This window comes from Carcharhinus amblyrhynchos, chromosome 2 (genome assembly GCF_965287045.1).
Source record: "Carcharhinus amblyrhynchos chromosome 2, sCarAmb.v2.hapA, whole genome shotgun sequence".
NCBI lineage: Eukaryota > Metazoa > Chordata > Chondrichthyes > Carcharhiniformes > Carcharhinidae > Carcharhinus > Carcharhinus amblyrhynchos.
The window spans coordinates 102305439-102323162 of NC_137325.1; the positions used below are offsets into that span (position 1 = coordinate 102305439).

The 17724-nt window shown below is 40.3% G+C and overlaps 1 protein-coding gene across 1 annotated transcript in view; it reads right to left on the reverse strand.

Moving 5' to 3' along the window:
* Positions 1–1865: 1865 nt before the first annotated feature.
* Positions 1866–17724, reverse strand: part of cmtm7 (CKLF-like MARVEL transmembrane domain containing 7) — a 34013-nt gene continuing 18154 nt past the window's right edge. Inside the window, exons 2-5 of the mRNA XM_080217037.1 lie at positions 7401–7574; positions 5788–5898; positions 4696–4777; positions 1866–2928 (exon numbers count right to left, since the gene is read on the reverse strand). Coding sequence (XP_080073163.1) covers positions 2915–2928; positions 4696–4777; positions 5788–5898; positions 7401–7574 — 381 coding nt within the window. The 3' untranslated portion in view covers positions 1866–2914. The remainder of the gene's footprint in view (positions 2929–4695; positions 4778–5787; positions 5899–7400; positions 7575–17724) is intronic.

Below are 17724 nucleotides of genomic sequence, written 5' to 3' on the forward strand. Positions count from 1 at the left end.
TGTTCCTGAGTAGCAGCTCAGCAAGCTGACCCAATGCTACACATGTCCAAACCAAAACTGAAGAGGATAAACTGGAGACTTCCTCACTGACTTGCAGATCAGGAGTGGACAGTGATCTACTAGGTAGTGATACTAACCCATAAAATTCCTGGACATACTGGCATAGAAAAAACACAAGGCTGCATCAGCCAACATTTTTGTTGGTCTCACCTTTACAAAGATGTGGTGACGTTCTGCAAAATCTGCCACAACTGTCAGGGAAACTGCAATCTGCAATTCAACCTGCATCTATAATTCCCTTACCTGCCTTTGGTGCCGAGATCAGAAAGCTGTAAGAAAGTGGATTCTCTCTTGAAGGGATTACACAGAGATTTACAAAGTAGCCATCTGAGACAAGGAATCTACCGCAAACCAAAATCCTTTGGGAATAAAACATGGAAATCTGCTCAAACATCTACATCCAGGAAGATAACTGAAAACGGACACAATTTTAAATTACTGCATTGAAACTAGCTATAAACCCACTTCAGAGACTAGAAAACATATTTAAGACTCTTAATTCTACCATTGGTACTAGTGTGTGTGTGTGTGAGCCCAGGAAGTAAGAATGGTGGCTACGATTTCCCTAGCTTTTTCAAAAATTTGGTAAGTAAGAACACTAAATTTATTTTGTTCTTTGTTTAAACATTGGAAAATCTGTTTGGCTAATTCGTTTTACATTTGAAAGCATACATAGCGTGACTCTTACAGCATTGGCAAAGCACATCCTCGCTAAAAATCAGTAAGACTCGGAGTGTTACAATTGGGAAGTCATTTTCTATCTCCGTCATGGCCATAACAATAACAGCAGCAAAGTAAAGCTAGGGAGCAAGAAATGGTAACCTGTTTAAGTTACAGTTACTAAACACTGGAAGGTGGCAACCCATAGAGACAAGTGAGAACCATAATGCAAATCAATCATTATGATCATCATCAGACACGTTCAAAAAATTAAAACCCATGGGATAACAGGGACAGTGGCAGCATGGATAAAGGATTGGCTATGGGATAGAAAGCAGAGTAGCAGTGAACAGTTATTTTCCAACCAGAAGGAAGTATGAATGTTGTTTTCTAGCAAGACACACTACGTATGTCAAAAAATAGCAGTGACCATATGTTTATAAAGTCCTCACACAACTTTACACGAAAACAAATGTATTTTAAAAACACGCATTCACTCGAGAAGGCTGTTAAACACGGATCAGGCCTCAGCTGGAGTGGTGCATCCCATTCTTGGGCACTGCACCTTAATAAAGATGCCAAGGTCTTGCAGATGGAACAGGTGTGAGAGAGCAAAAGGATTTATTAGAATAGGATTAAGAATGAGGGATGTTAGGTTTGTGGAGAAGCTGGGGCTGTTTTCAAGCAAAAAAGGTAAAGAGGAAAAAGCATTTTCAAAATCATGAATTGTTTCATGAGAGTAAATACAGTAAATATCAAGGATAGACTTTTCCCAGTAGCAGAAAGATTAGTAGCTTGAGAACACAGAATTAAGATCAACCAAAGAAACAGAGGCAACTTGCAGAAACTTTTTTTTTACATTGCACTTTGTTGTGATCACGAATGCACTGCCTGAAAGATTGGTGGATGGGAGTCAGTAGAAAATTCAAAACAAAATAGGATAAATACTTGAAGGAAAAATACACCTGCAGAGCAATGAAGAGAGAGCAGCGAATGTGGGATTGATTAGGTAGCTCTACCAACTATTCAGGTTTAGGCATGATGGACCAAACAGTCTCCTGTGCATTGTTATGTGATTCAGAAAAGGCTTCTTACAACTGATAGTGGCAAACAGACACCAACAAACAAACATGTCTTTCAAAAGGTCTTTATTATTTTTTCTTATCAATTATAAAATAAGCCAATTTTTGTCAACGCAAGAGGTAAAACTTAGTTTCATACATTTGTTTGAAGCATTTAAAGTCGGTCACAATCAACATTTATAAATATTAACAACAAATTTAATTACATGGATATAAAATACCCAGTACAAAAATCCACACCATAATGAGCAGTGAAAACAGTATCAGCATAGTAATAAGTATAATAACCTAAAGTCATTGTTTAAATCAGATTTGCAAACACTTCCCTTGTTTCACTGCATCAATGAACAAATGATCAGATGGAAATGACTGGCAAGAGCATATATTACATATAATATATATGTCTACACAAGCAATATGCATCAGGTAAATATGTAAAGGCACTCCAATACTGGCATCTTCATGTAACACAATGCACAACACATATACACACACATATGAAACACTTAAGGTCACTTAGGCAGGTTTGCTGCTCAGAACACTGATAAAATGCGGTAAGAGTAAAGTGGTATATTCAAACTAAGATTTTATTGGCAAAAGCAAAATACTGTGGATTCTGGAAACTGAAACAAATAAAAAACGCTGGAAAATCTCAGCAGATCTGACAGTATCTGTGGAGACAGTCTGGATGACCCTTCAGAGGATTTCACTGGCACCCTTATAAATCTTATTTATTTGAAAGTGTAAACACTGTAAATAGTTATAAGGATTGGTTGAATTCCACACGTCTTACAGAATATGCTGTGTCTATGATTTGAATGCTATGTGGTATAGCTGTGATACTGAAAGAAAGGATTGTCCCACCTACCTTTTACATAAAAAATTCAATCAATTGTTCAACTTCTTCGCTACAATTGCTTGAAAGCTAGTTTTTAAAATATATAAAAATATTTAATTTTTTTGACAAATGACAATACAAAATACCAAGTCCTTGCATACGTCCAATTGTTATGAAGTGTAGCTTCAGATTCTAAAAGTCAGGCAGATGAAACATTGGACATTATATAAATCTAACGAACCAGCTTGTTTCCTCAACTTCAGATGCTGCTCAGCTATACGGAGACTGCTGTTACAAAAAAAACACAAAAAGGAATTTATTTTAAATCTAAGCAGGGAGCAAAGAAGGAACAAAAATATGATGGTAGCTATAAAATTTGTCTTCATTAAGCGGCCTAGAAACTGCACTATTCTTACAGGAATAAACTTCAAGCTCCTAATTTTGAGTATCCATAAATCAATATAACCTAGCTAACAGCATTTTCTGATTGTCATGAATGCTGCTCCCTAAGAGCTGCTTTGAAATGAAGACATGGCCAATTGACTATCCTTCCATTATTCTAGAGTTTCCCTTCCTCACCACTCTCCACATACCTCTTCTCCCCCTCCCCCACCCCTGCCATCCCTCACCCCATAGAAAAAAATCAAATGGTACTTGTCCCTTCTAAAATTTAAGTTTTTACAAGGCTCAACTCAACTAGTTGTAAATGAACGGATGTTGACCTATTTATAGACTCGGGAAAGGGCAATATTGTTTGACAAATCTGTTCATTTTCTGAGGTTGTAACCCGCAGAATTGATAAGGGGCAACCAGTGAGTGTATCTGAATTTTCAATGGAGGTTACTGCACAGAATTAGGGTTCATGGAATTGGGATAATATATTAATATGGGTTGAGGATTGGTTAAAAAACAAAAAACAAAGTAGGAAAAATGTATCATTTTCAGGTTGAAGGCCTTAACCAGCAGTCTACCAAAAAGATCAATGGTGGGCTTCAGTTGCTTCAATCAGACAGGGGTGTGACGGAAACTCCCTACTTGCCTGGATGGGTGCAACTCCATCAGCGCTCAAGCAACTTGACATCATCCAGAACAAAAGCAGCCCACTTGATTGGCACCACATATGTAAACATTCAATCCCTCCACCACCAGCACTCAGTAGCAACAGTGTGTATTATCTACAAGATGCACTGCAGCAATTCACCCAAGGTCCTTAAACAGCACCTTCCAAACCCACAATCACTTCCATTTAGAAGGACAAGGGCAGCAGATAAATAGGAACACCACCACCTGCAAGTTCCCCTCCAAGCGATTCACCATCCTAACTTGGAAATATATCACCATTCCTTCACAGTCGCGGAATCAATATCCTGGAATTCCCTCCCTAATGGCATTGTGGGTCAACCCACAGAACATGGGCTGCAGTGATTCAAGAAGGTAGCTCACCACTACCTTCTCAAGGGCAATAAATGCCGGCCAGCCAGCGATGCACATGTCCCAACAATGAATAATAAAAAAAATTGTATCAATGACTTCAATGAGGGAACCAAATGCAATGTATCCAAATTTCCTAATGATGCAAATTTGCTAATGATGCAAAGTTAGGTGGGAATGCAAGCTGAGAGGAGGATGCAAAGAAACTACAGAGGTATATGGACAAGTTAAGTTACCACTGCAACTTAAAACTATTGTTTCTAAGGATCCCCATTGCAATGTCGAGCTATGCACACCATAAATGATGTCAGTGTCACTGGGTTAAAGGCCTATCACATTTAAACAAAGGTTTCCATCTATGTAAAGCTGTACAGTGTCCACTGGCAAGAGACTTTGTATGAAACTTAAATAATGATAGGGTTTGACAGAGCTGTGACAGCCTTCATGATGCAGCAAACTGCCAAACTTGCTGTTCAGACCCATATATGAATGATTAATACTTCACGACAGGATAAGTCAGCACCTTCTGAATGAATAGTGGAATTAAATGCAAGGGTAATGGATGTTAGGAGAGAAAAAGGAAAAGAATAACTGTCAGTTTTCTAAATGTGAGAAATTCCTTACTTGCTGGTTGAGGGACACACCAAGCTTTGTAGGATAACCAGGCACCGATACCGTACAGAACTGTTGATGCAAAGCCAAAGAACTACAAAACAGAACAGAACAGTGAGGTCAGGGGTTTTCTCCAGACGCAAAAATAGGGCAATTATTCTTAATCATATATTTTCCTTTCTCCCAGTTAATCAAGTCTGTGATGATAGATTTGATCATTAGCTTCAACAGTCTTGAGGTTGTGGGAAGGACAAAAGGTAAAAAAAAACAGGTTAGGTTGATCGGCCATATTAAGTTGCCCCTTAGTGACAGGGGGAGCAGCAGGGTAAATACATGGGGGTACAGGGATAAGGCCTGGGTGGGATTGTTGTCAGCACAGAGTCAATGGGCCGAATGGCCTCCTTTTGCTCTGTGGATTCTGTGATTTTATAGAATGACAGGTTCCTCCTCTTAATAACTATTCAGCAATGCTGCTCTAATACAATCTGCATGGATAGTATCTAGTGAAGCTGTGATACCTGATTATTAAATCACCTGTCAATACTCACAGTCAAACAGGAATATAGCTATTTGTGCAAGCTAGCAGGAATGCTCAGTATCACTGAAGCCATGTCTCTTACAAGAAACCAAATTTCCCAGGGAGTGTGGGGGGGGATGACATTAAAAGCATACTATTGATGGTAGGACATAAATAAATACAACTGCAGTAAAAGAAAACAATTCTCAAACTAAATAAAACTGAAGCTTGCATGGTATTTGTTTGAAATGTTGGAACTTCAATCTGATAACTATTCTTGCAGCACTGAGGGTGCAGACCAAGCTTCAGTGTACAAAATTTACAGCACAACACTTCATAGCTTACATTCCATATGATGGAGTCCATCATAAACCATAAAATAACACAACCTGGACATTCTCAAAGAATGGCTCATAACAAGATTGTGTAAATAAAACATCAAAAGTTTGCCCTTTAGAACTGCTGACTGTTGTAGATCACTGCATAGTTTTGGAAAGCAATATCCTAGTTTACACTACTTTTGGACAAAAGACAACATTATATTCCATGATCTAGAAGGATTTTTTTAAAGCAAGAATAATTCTTACCACCCCAGCTGCCAATCCAGTTATCACTCCAGCATCACCATATGTTTTAGTCGCTCCAACAATTGAGGCAATCAACAGCAGAATTGTAGCAACAACATAATGAAGGAGTTCCTGTATTAAAAGCACACAATATTTTGAATACAATACTAATCTAAAATGATGGTGAGGTTACACTGCTGAACCCACATTGTTTTGCCATGTCAACCACTTCACACCCCAATGCAGTAATAATTGCTCATTGAAAACACTAACTCAATGGAGGAAAGGCTTAAAATAATCTAATAATACTTCAACAAATGCAATGTTACAATTCAACGATTTGAGTCTCAAGGCTCAATGATACTTTGCGGAGTAGGAAATGGTCCAAACTCGCTAGCAATTTAAAATACATACAGAATTACATAATTTTATACTTAAGGCACACTTTCAAAAAGCTTACAGGAGAAGCAAAACCATTTCATTTCGATACCAAAGATTTACAGCCAAATATTAAGTAGTCGTTTTGGAATAGTTCACAAACTCAGGGAGATCGGGCTCACAAACAGTGAGAAAATTATTGTAGCATAATCTGACATACAAATCAATGAATTGTGGTAGCATGTGGTTGTCATTGGACTAGTAATCTAGAGGCATTTGTTAATGACCCAGAGACAAAGGGCAGAATTTTCCAGCCACGTTCATCCTGAAACTAGAAAATCCTGACCAAGGTCAACAGACATTTCCATAGTTCACCCTTCACCCACTCCAATTCCTGTGGCGGGCGGAACGGGCAAATTAGCACTGAAGAGTTCAAATCCCATCACAGTACTGGGGAGTTTAAATTTAATTAAATAAATCTGGAATAAAAAAGTTAATATCACTGCCACTATGAAATTATTGAATTGTCATCAAACTCCATTCTGATTCATTAATTACCGCAGGAAAGGAAACCTGCCATTCTTACTCAAAGGGAGTCTAACTCCTTATTTTTCACCATGTTCACCATTGAATTGCCCACTATAAACACTGACCAGAAGTGGAATTAGACCAACCATATAAATATTGCGACTACAAAAGCAGGTCAAAGGCTTGGAATTCTGCATCAAATAACTCACATCATGATTTTCCAAACCACGTTCACCATTTACAAAGACATAAATCAGGAATACGAAGCAATTTTCATTTATATAGTACCTTTTTATTTAAGCGTAGGAGCAAGATTTCAAATTGTAAAACATGAGCGCAATTTATTAAAAATTGAGTGCAATTCATACACCATATTTTATCGATAACTTCTCAGACTCATTTCAAGCTGGGATTTCCAGAGTTGCTCTATGATGGTTGGATTGGCTGAGGAATGATTGCTGAAATTTTGTTATGTCTAATAAATAACTGGTTTATTGGAAATAACATATCTATATACAGATATACATGACTAAGTGTAACTCTGCCTAAGCGAGAAACATTCTTCTTCTTGACTCTTAGCCATGTATCTCTTAAATCCTCACATAAGCAGTGCTGATTACACAGTCCCACAGATTAATCCTGATCATCATTACTCAAGTAGATCTGGGAAACTGAATTGGAATGTAAAAGCATATTTAGTTTGATTATTTTAAAAGTTAAACACTTACAGTTAGCGGCCAGTGCATGCAAGTGATTTTCAGATGAAGTCTTGTGAGGTAAATTATGTAAAATACCAATGCCATAACAAGAAACCAGATGGTGACAACTTCAAAGTAGCGGTAAGTTGAGTAGTGTGGCCAGTCTGAACACCTTATGCACAGGAATGCTATAAACACCACAATCTGAAAAAGGGAAAATATTCATGCATTAAATCTCTGAACACTCAACAACAAACACAGTGCATTTATTTTCAACTTCAATACCTTGGTTCAGTATTTAGAACATTGGAATACTACTTTAGAAAAATCTATTGCTCTTAGCATAGAAACCTAAATCATTACAATTCAGGAGGCCATTCAGCCTGTTCTGTCTGTGCCAGCTCTCTAGAACAGAAATTCCACCCCTCCAGTTTTCCTCACAGCCCTGCAGATTTTAATCAGACTAAAAAGAGACTAGCCAGTAAACAGGCTGCACCCCAGGGTTTGCACGTCATAACCGCCTGTTAGTGAAATTACTACCCTAAGTGCAAGGCTTTAACTTTTTGTCATCATAACCAGTCCGTTAACTGAAATGTGGTCAACCTCTGAAGGTCATGTTTAACCAATCAATTGTGAGACAGTGAGATTATAAACCTGTTTGTATCAGACAGTCATGGTTTGTAGTCAATAAGGGGTTAGCAGTATAATTTTCACAAGTCTAACTACTTGTGGGATGATGTGGAGATGTTCGCATTGGACTGGGGTGAGCACAGAAAGAAGTCTCACAATGCCAGGTTATTTGGTAGAACAAGCTTTTGGAGCGCTGCTCCTTCATCAGGTGAGTGGAGATTTGAATTCACAAACAGGGCATACATAGACAAACTCAGTTGCAAGATAATGGTTGGAATGCGAGGTAATCAAGTCGGAGGTGTGGTAGATTGTGAGGAAGGGTGTCGAAGTTTGCAGGGTGACTTGGACAGGTTGCAGAGCTGGGCCGCGAGGTGGCGGATGGAGTTTAATGCGGAGAAGTGTGAGGTAATCCATTTCGGTAGGAATAACAGATGTGTTGAGTATAGGGCTAACGGGAGGACTTTGAATAGAGTGGAGGAGCAGAGGGATCTAGGTGTATGTGTACATAGATCCCTGAAAGTTGGGAATCAAGTAGATAAGGTTGTTAAGAAGGCATACGGTGTCTTGGCGTTTATTGGTAGGGGGATTGAATTTAGGAGTCGCAGCGTCATGTTGCAACTGTACACAACTCTGGTGCGGCCGCACTTGGAGTACTGTGTGCAGTTCTGGTCCCCACATTACAGGAAGGATGTGGAGGCTTTGGAGAGGGTGCAGAGGAGGTTTACCAGGATGTTGCCTAGTATGCAGGGGAGGTCCTATGAGGAGAGACTGAGGGATTTGGGGTTGTTTTCACTGGAAAGAAGGCGGCTAAGAGGGGATCTTATAGAAACATATAAGATGATTAGAGGTTTAGATAGGGTGGATGGTGATAGCCTGTTTCCTCGGATGGAGAAAGCTAGCACGAGGGGGCATGGCTTTAAATTAAGGGGGGGTAGTTATAGGACGGATGTCAGGGGCAGGTTCTTTACCCAGAGGGTGGTGAGGGACTGGAATGCCCTGCCTGCTGCAGTTGTAAATGCGCCTAGTTTGGGGGCGTTTAAGAGATTGGTGGATAGGTTTATGGACGAAAAGGGAGTGGTTTAGATTAGTGGGTCAATGTTTTTTTTTAAAAATAAGACTGGTCGGCGCAACATTGTGGGCTGAAGGGCCTGTTCCGCGCTGTAATGTTCTATGTTCTAAGTCTTTAGAGGTACAGACAATGCAAGAGGAAAGAGGGTTAAGCACAAGTTAAAGAGATGTGAATTGTCTCAAGCCAGGATGGCTCGTAAGATTTTGCAAGCCCTGGCAAATTATGGAAACTACGTGTAATAATCTCCACATGACATGAACCCAAGATCCTGGTTGAGGTCATTCTCATGTGTGGAACGCAACAGACACCTACAGGTGCTGAAAGATGCCCTTGTAAGAACAGGATATGGCGCTCGACTCATCAATTGACAGTTCCAATATGCCATAGCGAAGAAACACAGCGGACAGAGTATGCTTCATTGTCCAGTACTTCTGAGCGGAAAAGTTACGACATCTTCTTCGGAGCCTTCAACATGTCATCAATGAAGACAAACATCTCGCCAAGGCCACTATTCGCGTTCAAACAACCACGCAACCTCAAGCAGACTAATGTTCACAGCAAACTACCCAGCCTTCAGGAGAATAGCTACCACGACACCACACAACCCTGCCACAGTGACCTCTGCAAGACGTGCTGAATCATCAACATGGATGCCATCATTTCACGCGAGAATACCATCCACCAGGTAACGGTACATACTTCTGCGACTCGGACAACATTGCGTATCTGACATGCTGCAGGAAAGGATGTCCCGAAGCATGATATGTCGGCGAGACTGTGCTGATGCTTTGACAACGGATGAATGGACACTGCTCGACAATCACCAGGCAGGAGTGTTCCCTTCCTATCGGGGAACACTTCAGCAGTCAAGGGCATTCAGCCTCCGATCTTCGGGTAAGCGTTCTCCAAAGTGGCCTTCAAGACACACAATGCAGAATCGCTGAGCAGAAACTGATAGCCAAGTTCTGCACACATGTGGATGGCCTCAACCAGAATCTTGGGTTCATGTCACACTATCTGTAAACCCCACAACTTGCAAAATCTTACTAACTGTCCTGGCTTAAGACAATCCACACCTCTTTAACCTGTGCTTAACCCTCTCTCCACTCGCATTGTCTGTACCTGTAAAGACTTGATTATCTGTTAATACTGGCATTCCAACCATTATCTTGCAATTGAGTCTGTGTCTATAGATAGCCAGTTTGTGAACCCAACTCTTTACTCACCTGATAAAGGAGCATGCCATGAAAGCTCATGCTACCAAATAAACCTGTTGGACTTTAAGCTGGAGTGTCAAAACACTAGTGCTTCTCCATCCTGGCAAGATTCAGCACCCATTCATCTCAGCAGTGTACACCTCCCTCCTAGCTCAGCTCCCATCACCATTTGGTCAGTGCTCACCTCCTCCCAACTCCCCTTCCAGAACCCTTTGAATCCTTGACACCTGTCCCAGATGATGTCAGAAGAGTCAGCATTGTCAGGGCTGGAGGGTGTAGGTGCTCGAGCATTTCTGTGGGGTGAGGGTCGGGTGAGCGCTGTGGAGATGGCAATGAGGATGAGGGGGTAAATCCTGTCAATGAGGGGAGATTGTTCTAAATGGAGCTGTAAACCCCAACTCTGCACAATGTAGATCAATCAACTGAAGACAGAACTTGAGGGTCATTCAATTAATGACGAGAAAAACAGGCATTCTCTGGAATTCCACTCAAGAGTAGGTCTCCCAACTATTCAACCCTGGAACCAGAACAGAAACATAAAATAGCTCCAGTTTAAAATGTCATGGGTTACATCCTCTCTGATGCTGACCTGAAGATCTTGGCCAATATCCGACTGGGTGGTGGATTCAGATTCAATTGGCGTCTTCAAAAGGGGAATTAGATTTTTTTTCCTTTGTTCTTTCATGAGACATGGGTATCACTGGCAAGGGCAGCATTTGTTGCCCATCCCTGATTGCCCTTAAACTGAGGGCAGTTAAGAGCAAACCAGGTTGCTGTGGATGGCAGATTTGCTTCCCTAAAAGGATATCAATGAAGTAGATGGGTTTTTACAATAATCAATGATAGTTATCATGGTCACCATTACCGAATCTAGCTTTATTTTAATATATATTCCAGATTTATCAACTGAACTTAAATTCCAACCGCTGAATTGAGGCTGATGTTCCCAAAGCATTAACCTAGGCCTCTGGATTACCAGTCCAGTGATATCACCACTGTGCCACCATCTCCCCTTAAATACTTGAAGACAAATCGTTTGCAATGCTCCTATTTCTTATGTTCTTATGAAATGGTGAAAGAAAGAACAGAGAATGCAAGCAATTGGATTGCTCTTTGAAAGTGCTGGCACAGACTCAATGGCTGGTTAGCTTCCTTCTCTGCTATACCATCCTGTGATTCCAGATTTAGTTTTATGCAGTAAAAAGGGACATGCAATTAACATCTTAAGGCAATTAACTTAAAATATTCATAAGTGTCTCTCATGTTATTTTTCTAGATATCAGATGAATGAGAACGATTCAAGAAAGTACTCATAAAAAGCACTGCCAGTTCGAGTACATATCCCTAACTGGAATGCTTCAGATATTAGTTAATTTAAAACAAAGGAATCACTAACTGATCCAATTTCTCAAGTTGTTCAATGCATTCCATTTTTTATATCATAGGAAACATTCCTCTGTAGCCAATACAACACACAGAAGGAAGACCTCTTTGATAAAGGATCAGCCAAGCAATTTCACACAGCCACAGATAAACTGTAAAGGAGGAGGAGACTAACAGAAATTTAGGATTAAGACTGCAGGGAGAAGGGAGAAGAGAGAAGGGAGTATGAGAAAGAGGATGACAATTTAGTTTGAGAATGTGAAAATGCTAACATAGAAATGCCATGCTAACAGAAACATTACTGTTCTGGCAACTTGGCTATGATTTAACATTTTCTCCCATTTCCCCCTCAACATTTACTAAATTAGATTTGATTTTTGCCAAAATTATTAAGAACTGAATAATAGCTGACGAATGCAAGTTAATCGAAATTCCCTTGCTGCAGATGGTAGTGGTGATGGTCATTAAGTAATTTATGCTCATTTCAGTTGTAGACACTGGAATTATTTATTGCTCTAACATGCACACAAGTATAGTGAGTATGGCACGGAACAAACAGACCAAGTTATATACCATTATGAACTATGAAATTGAATTGAATAAATAATGCAATTCATGAGTCAATATTTAAAACAATGAGCATAAAAGCAGCTAAATTGTTGTAACAATCTAATACTGTCCTACAGGAAGGAAACCAGCCAATCTAGCCTGTTTCGCCTAACAGTATACACCGGAACGGAAAGCAGAGCCACCATTAGATAATATTTATACAGTATCTTAATATAGTAAATCACCCAAAAGGTGTTTCACTGGAGCTTTAGAAAGCAAAAATGTGACCCAGACCCACATTAAGAAGGTATCACAGCAGATGACTAAAAGTTTGATCAAAGAAATAGGTTTAAAGCCCTGTCCTCAAAAGGAGGAGAGAGAGGTTTAGAAAAGAATTCCAGGGCTTTTTTGGGTCCTGGCAACTAATGACACAGCTAACAATGATGGAGCAATTAAAATGCTGCAAGATCACGAGGCCAGAATCAGAGTAGCACACATATCTTGCAGAGATGTAGGGCTGGAAGAAATCACAGAAATAGGGAGGAGCAAGGTCAATGAGAGATTTGAAAACAAGGACAAGAATTTTAAATTTGAGGAGCTGTTTGACCAGCAGCCAGTGTTGAACTTTGATGGGTGGACAGGACGACGCGAGTTTGAATACGGTTAGCAATGTTTTGGATGAACTCAGAATTATGGAGGGTAGATGTGGGAGTTCCACCAGGAATGCATTGAAATCATCAAGTTAGATGTAACACAAGCATGAATGAGGTTTTCAGCAGTAGATGAGCTGATGCGGGAGTGGAGTCAAGCGATTTTACGGAGATGGAAATATACATAACGATGAGCCAGAAGCTCACTGACTTATTAAAAGCAACTTGTGATTGTTAGCAATCCTGGCTTTTAACATCAGCAAAAGTGGCCTCAGTAATTTGTGCTCCTATTCAGGATAACATTTCACTGCTTGTAGATGGTAAGTTTCATTGTTTCTTTTTAAATCACTTCACTTTTACTCTTAAATAGTGACTCCTGATTAGAATTATCATCATCACAATGAATGCAGCCAAATCTAATTATGTCTAAAGACCAAATTTGGGAGCCAGTAAATAACATTTTCCATTAGTCTTTTTGAATTGGGTGCAAGATGAATGATTGCCATGTTGTGCCAATAAGCACGGCTCAGAAAACGGTGCAAATTGTGCGGCCAAGTATTGCCCACAACTGAAGGGAGTAAATACTCTTACAAATGTCAAATAAATTCTTAAGCACTTCAACAATGGCACTAAAGTAACCCTACAAAACTATTTTTCTACAGATTCAGTTGTAAACTGTAGAAGAACAAAACTTGTTTACACAAAGAAAAGCTAATTTTGCTTTAAAATAATGGCAGATTTTTCACAGGCAAAGATCATGGAAAGTCTTATTTCTGTGGTAGTTATCATAATCATTGGGACTGAAGAGGACAATTCTTGATTTGCAGGCTTCCAGGACACAAGAACTCCAGGTTTGGCGGGACCATGGTATAGACTCCATCCATTGCTTGCATCTTTCTTCCGCAGCCTCAGGTTTATCTATTTTTGAACTTTCAAACTCAGTTCCTCCTTGTTGTGTGCCAGCTGTTTCTGTTTCTCACATCTTTTGATCAGTGTCAGCCAGACAGTGTTGCCCTTTCAGCTGGTCTTTGAAGCATTTGTGAAGTGAACCTCAGTCTCGCTTACCAGAACATAATTCACCATAAAGCACTGTTCTTAGCATTCTGCAATCCTCCCTGCATGATATATGTCCTACGTAGCGCAATTGGTTTTGTAAGAATATGCAAACAAAATCTGGGCAGATTTGCTCTGTTGAGGACTTCATTGTCTATGGTATATTGTCCTGCCATAGGCAATGCTGATGGGAGCACACTAACAATCACATTTGTTTTTTGTACAGAACCAATAATTCTGACCCATAAGAGGATAGTGACAATGACAGCTCTATATGCTTGAGTTTTAGTGGAGATGCATCACGAATAGTTTCACCAGATGTGCTATGAAAGGCAGCTGAAGGAAACATTAGCCTTGGACAGTCAATTATCTATGTCCTTATTAACATTAATGCTTGATGTTGATCCATTCAACTATCTCTGGTATAATGTCACCAATGCAATGAGGAGGACAAATCCTTTGAAAGGATATGACTTTGGGAGTGAAGGTTGGGTAGGGAAACAGAAACTGCAGAATGTAAAGATTAGTGGCATAAGTAAAAACAAATTTAAATTCTAAACTAAATAAATTATAATTAACTAAAATAGGGTTGCAGGACCAGGTGATACGTTGTAGCTGCAACATGTGGGAGCAGATGGACTCCATTGTGGTTCATAGTGACTTCTGCAGCAAATGCTGGTTGCACGAGGAACTTCAGTTCAGTGGTTAGTGAGCTGGAATCTGAGCTTCAGAAATTGCAACACATCAGGGAAGGGGAAGAGTTACCTGGATGTTGTGTTTCAAGAGGTAGTCAGACCCCTTGGATTAACTGCTTTAAATTCTGTCAGTGGTCAGGAACAGGAAGGTGTATTGCAAGTGAGGCAAGTGGAGGGATTCAAGAGATAGCATGGCAGAAGCCTCAGTTTCTGTCCTTGTCCAACAGGTTTGAGATTCTTGCTCCCTGTGTAGATGAAAGTGGAGACTGTCGGGAGGATAAGCAAGCTGACCATGGCACTGATGTTCAGAGAGCCATTCAGGTAGTGGTGCTGGTGATGGCGGCAGCAAGAAAAAAGACAAATGCAGTCGTATTTGAGGATAGTATAGTCAGGGGAATACACACCATTCTCTGTAGCCAGGATCGAGAGTCTTGAAGGCTTGTTGCCTACCTGGTGCTAGGGTTTGGGACATCAATGCTGGGCTGGATAGAAACCTGCAGTCATGGTCCATGTAAGAACCAATGACATCAGCAGAACGAAGATGAAGCTTCTGTGTAAGCGTTTTGAGGTTATAATCGCTGGATTATAACAGCCATGTGCGATTTGGCAAAGGGCACATAAAGTTAGAGAGAGCTGAATATGTGGCTCAAAGACTGACGTGGGAGAAGTGGGTTTTAGTTCATTGGCACTGGCATCAATACTGGAGAAAGTGGGGGTTGTACCATTGGAACGGCCTACATCTGACCCATGCTGGGACCCATGTTCTTGCGGATTGTAATAATTAGGGAAAAAGAGAGGGGTTTAAATTAAATAATGGGGAAAGAGTTCAATTGCATGGAAGATTAGGAAGTCAAAGTTAAAGAAGTTGGGAGCACGGGTTAATGATGAGTCTGAGTGTGAACAGAAAGAAAAATATAGTAACAGATCATATGAAAGTCAGATTGCACTAAGGACTCGCACAAGGAGGGAAACTGGATAATAAAACAAACTTAAAGGCTTTGTATCTGAATGTACAAAACATTCAGAATAAAATTAATGAGTTAACAGCACAAATTGAGACAAATGGGACTGATATAGTGGTGATTACTAAAAAAATGGTTGCAGGGAAACAAGGTTTGAGAATTGAATGTTCAATGGTACTCAGTATTTCAGAAGGATAGGTAGGAAGGAAAAGGAGGTGGTGTTGCTTTATTAGTTAAGGAAGAGATCAGTGCTGTAGTGAGAAATGGTATAGACACTGGAGTCCAAGACACAGAATCAGTCTGGATAGAAATAAGAAATCGCAAAGGAAAGAAGTCCCTGGTGGGAGTAATCTATCAGTCTCCAAGCAGTAGTTATACAATGGCATGTAGTATAAACCAAGAAATACTGAGGGCTTGTAGGAAAGGTAGGGCAGTAATTATGGATGATTTTAACTTGCATATTGACTGGAATAATCAAATGGCAAGGGTTGCCTTGAGGGAGAGTTCCTTGAATGATTTGATTTTTTTTTGGAGCAATATGTTGTAGAGCCAACCAGGGAGCATGCTATTCTAAATTTGGTATTATGTAACAAGGTTGGGCAAATAAATGATCCCATAGTTAAGAATCTCTAGGGAAGAGTGATCATAGCATGTCAGAATTCCAAACTCAGTTTCAGGGTGAGAAACTGGAGTCCCGCATTAGTATTCTGGATTTAAACAGAGGAAATTACAAAGGCATGAGGACAGATTTGGCCCTAGTGGATTGGCTAGAAAGGTAAGACAATTGATGATTAGTGGCAGATGCTTATGGAGATAGTCAATTCCTTGCAACTAAAATAGAGTGAGGGAAAGACTTCCATGGCTAAGCAAGGTGGTTAAGGATAACCTAAAGACATAAACTAACACATACATTGCAAAGATCGGTGGCACACTGGAATATTCGGAAGCTTTTAAAGATCAATAAGAGCTAAGATAAATTATGAAAGACAACAAGCGCAAAATATAAAAATGCACAGCAAAAGCTTCTATTAGCATATAAATAGGGAGAGAGTAGCTAAAGTGAGTGTTGGTCCCTTGGAAGTCTAGGCTGGGGAGTTAAAAGGGGGGAATACAGAAATGGTTGAGACACTAAATCTTTGCCTCAGTTTTTATGGCAGAGGACATGAGTATTATCCCAACAGTAAGAGAAAATCCAGAGATTTTAGAAAGGGTTGAACTTGGAACTATTACTTGGAAAAAGATACTGAGCAAACTATTGGGATTGAAGGAGTACAATATCAAGGGTAGGACTCTTAGTAGTGTAGAGGAGCAGAAGGATCTTGGGGTCCGGGTCCATAGGACTCTTAAATTGGCCTCACAGGTGGAGGATGTGGTCAAGAAGGCGTATGGTGTACTAGCCTTCATTAACTGAGGGCTTGAGTTTAGGAGTCGGGAGATAATGCTGCAACTTTATAAGACCCTTGTCAGACCCCACTTGGAGTACTGTGTGCAGTTCAGGTCGCCTCACTACAAGAAGGATATGGAAGCTATTGAGAGGGTGCAGAGGAGATTTACAAGGATGTTGCCTGGATTGGATGGCATGCCTTGTGAGGATAGGTTGAAGGAGCTAGGTCTTTTTTCCCTGGCGAGACGAAGGTTGAGAGGCGACCTGATAGAGGTTTATAAGATGTTGAGAGGTATAGATAGGGTGGATTCTCGGAGGCTATTTCCCAGGGCTGAAATGATCGTTACGAGAGGACACAGGTTTAAGGTACTGGGAAGCAGGTACAGAAGAGATGTTAGGGGTAAGTTTTTCACTCAGAGGGTAGTGAGTGAGTGGAATCGGCTGCCGGTGGTGGTAGAGGCAAACTCGCTGGGGTCTTTTAAGAGACTTCTGGATGAGTACATGGGATTTAATGGGATTGAGGGTTATAGATAAGCCTGGTAGGTATGGATATGATGGCGCAACTTGTGGGCTGAAGGGCCTGTTTGTGCTGTAGTGTTCTATGGAAGGCAAGCAAGTCCCCAGGGCCTAATGGCCTACATCCTAGAGTCTTAAAGGAAATGGTGTAGGAGATAGTGCATCCATTGGTTACAATATTTCAAAATTCCCTGCATGCGAGAATGGTTCTGGTAGTATAGCAAAATGCTGTATAACACCCTTATT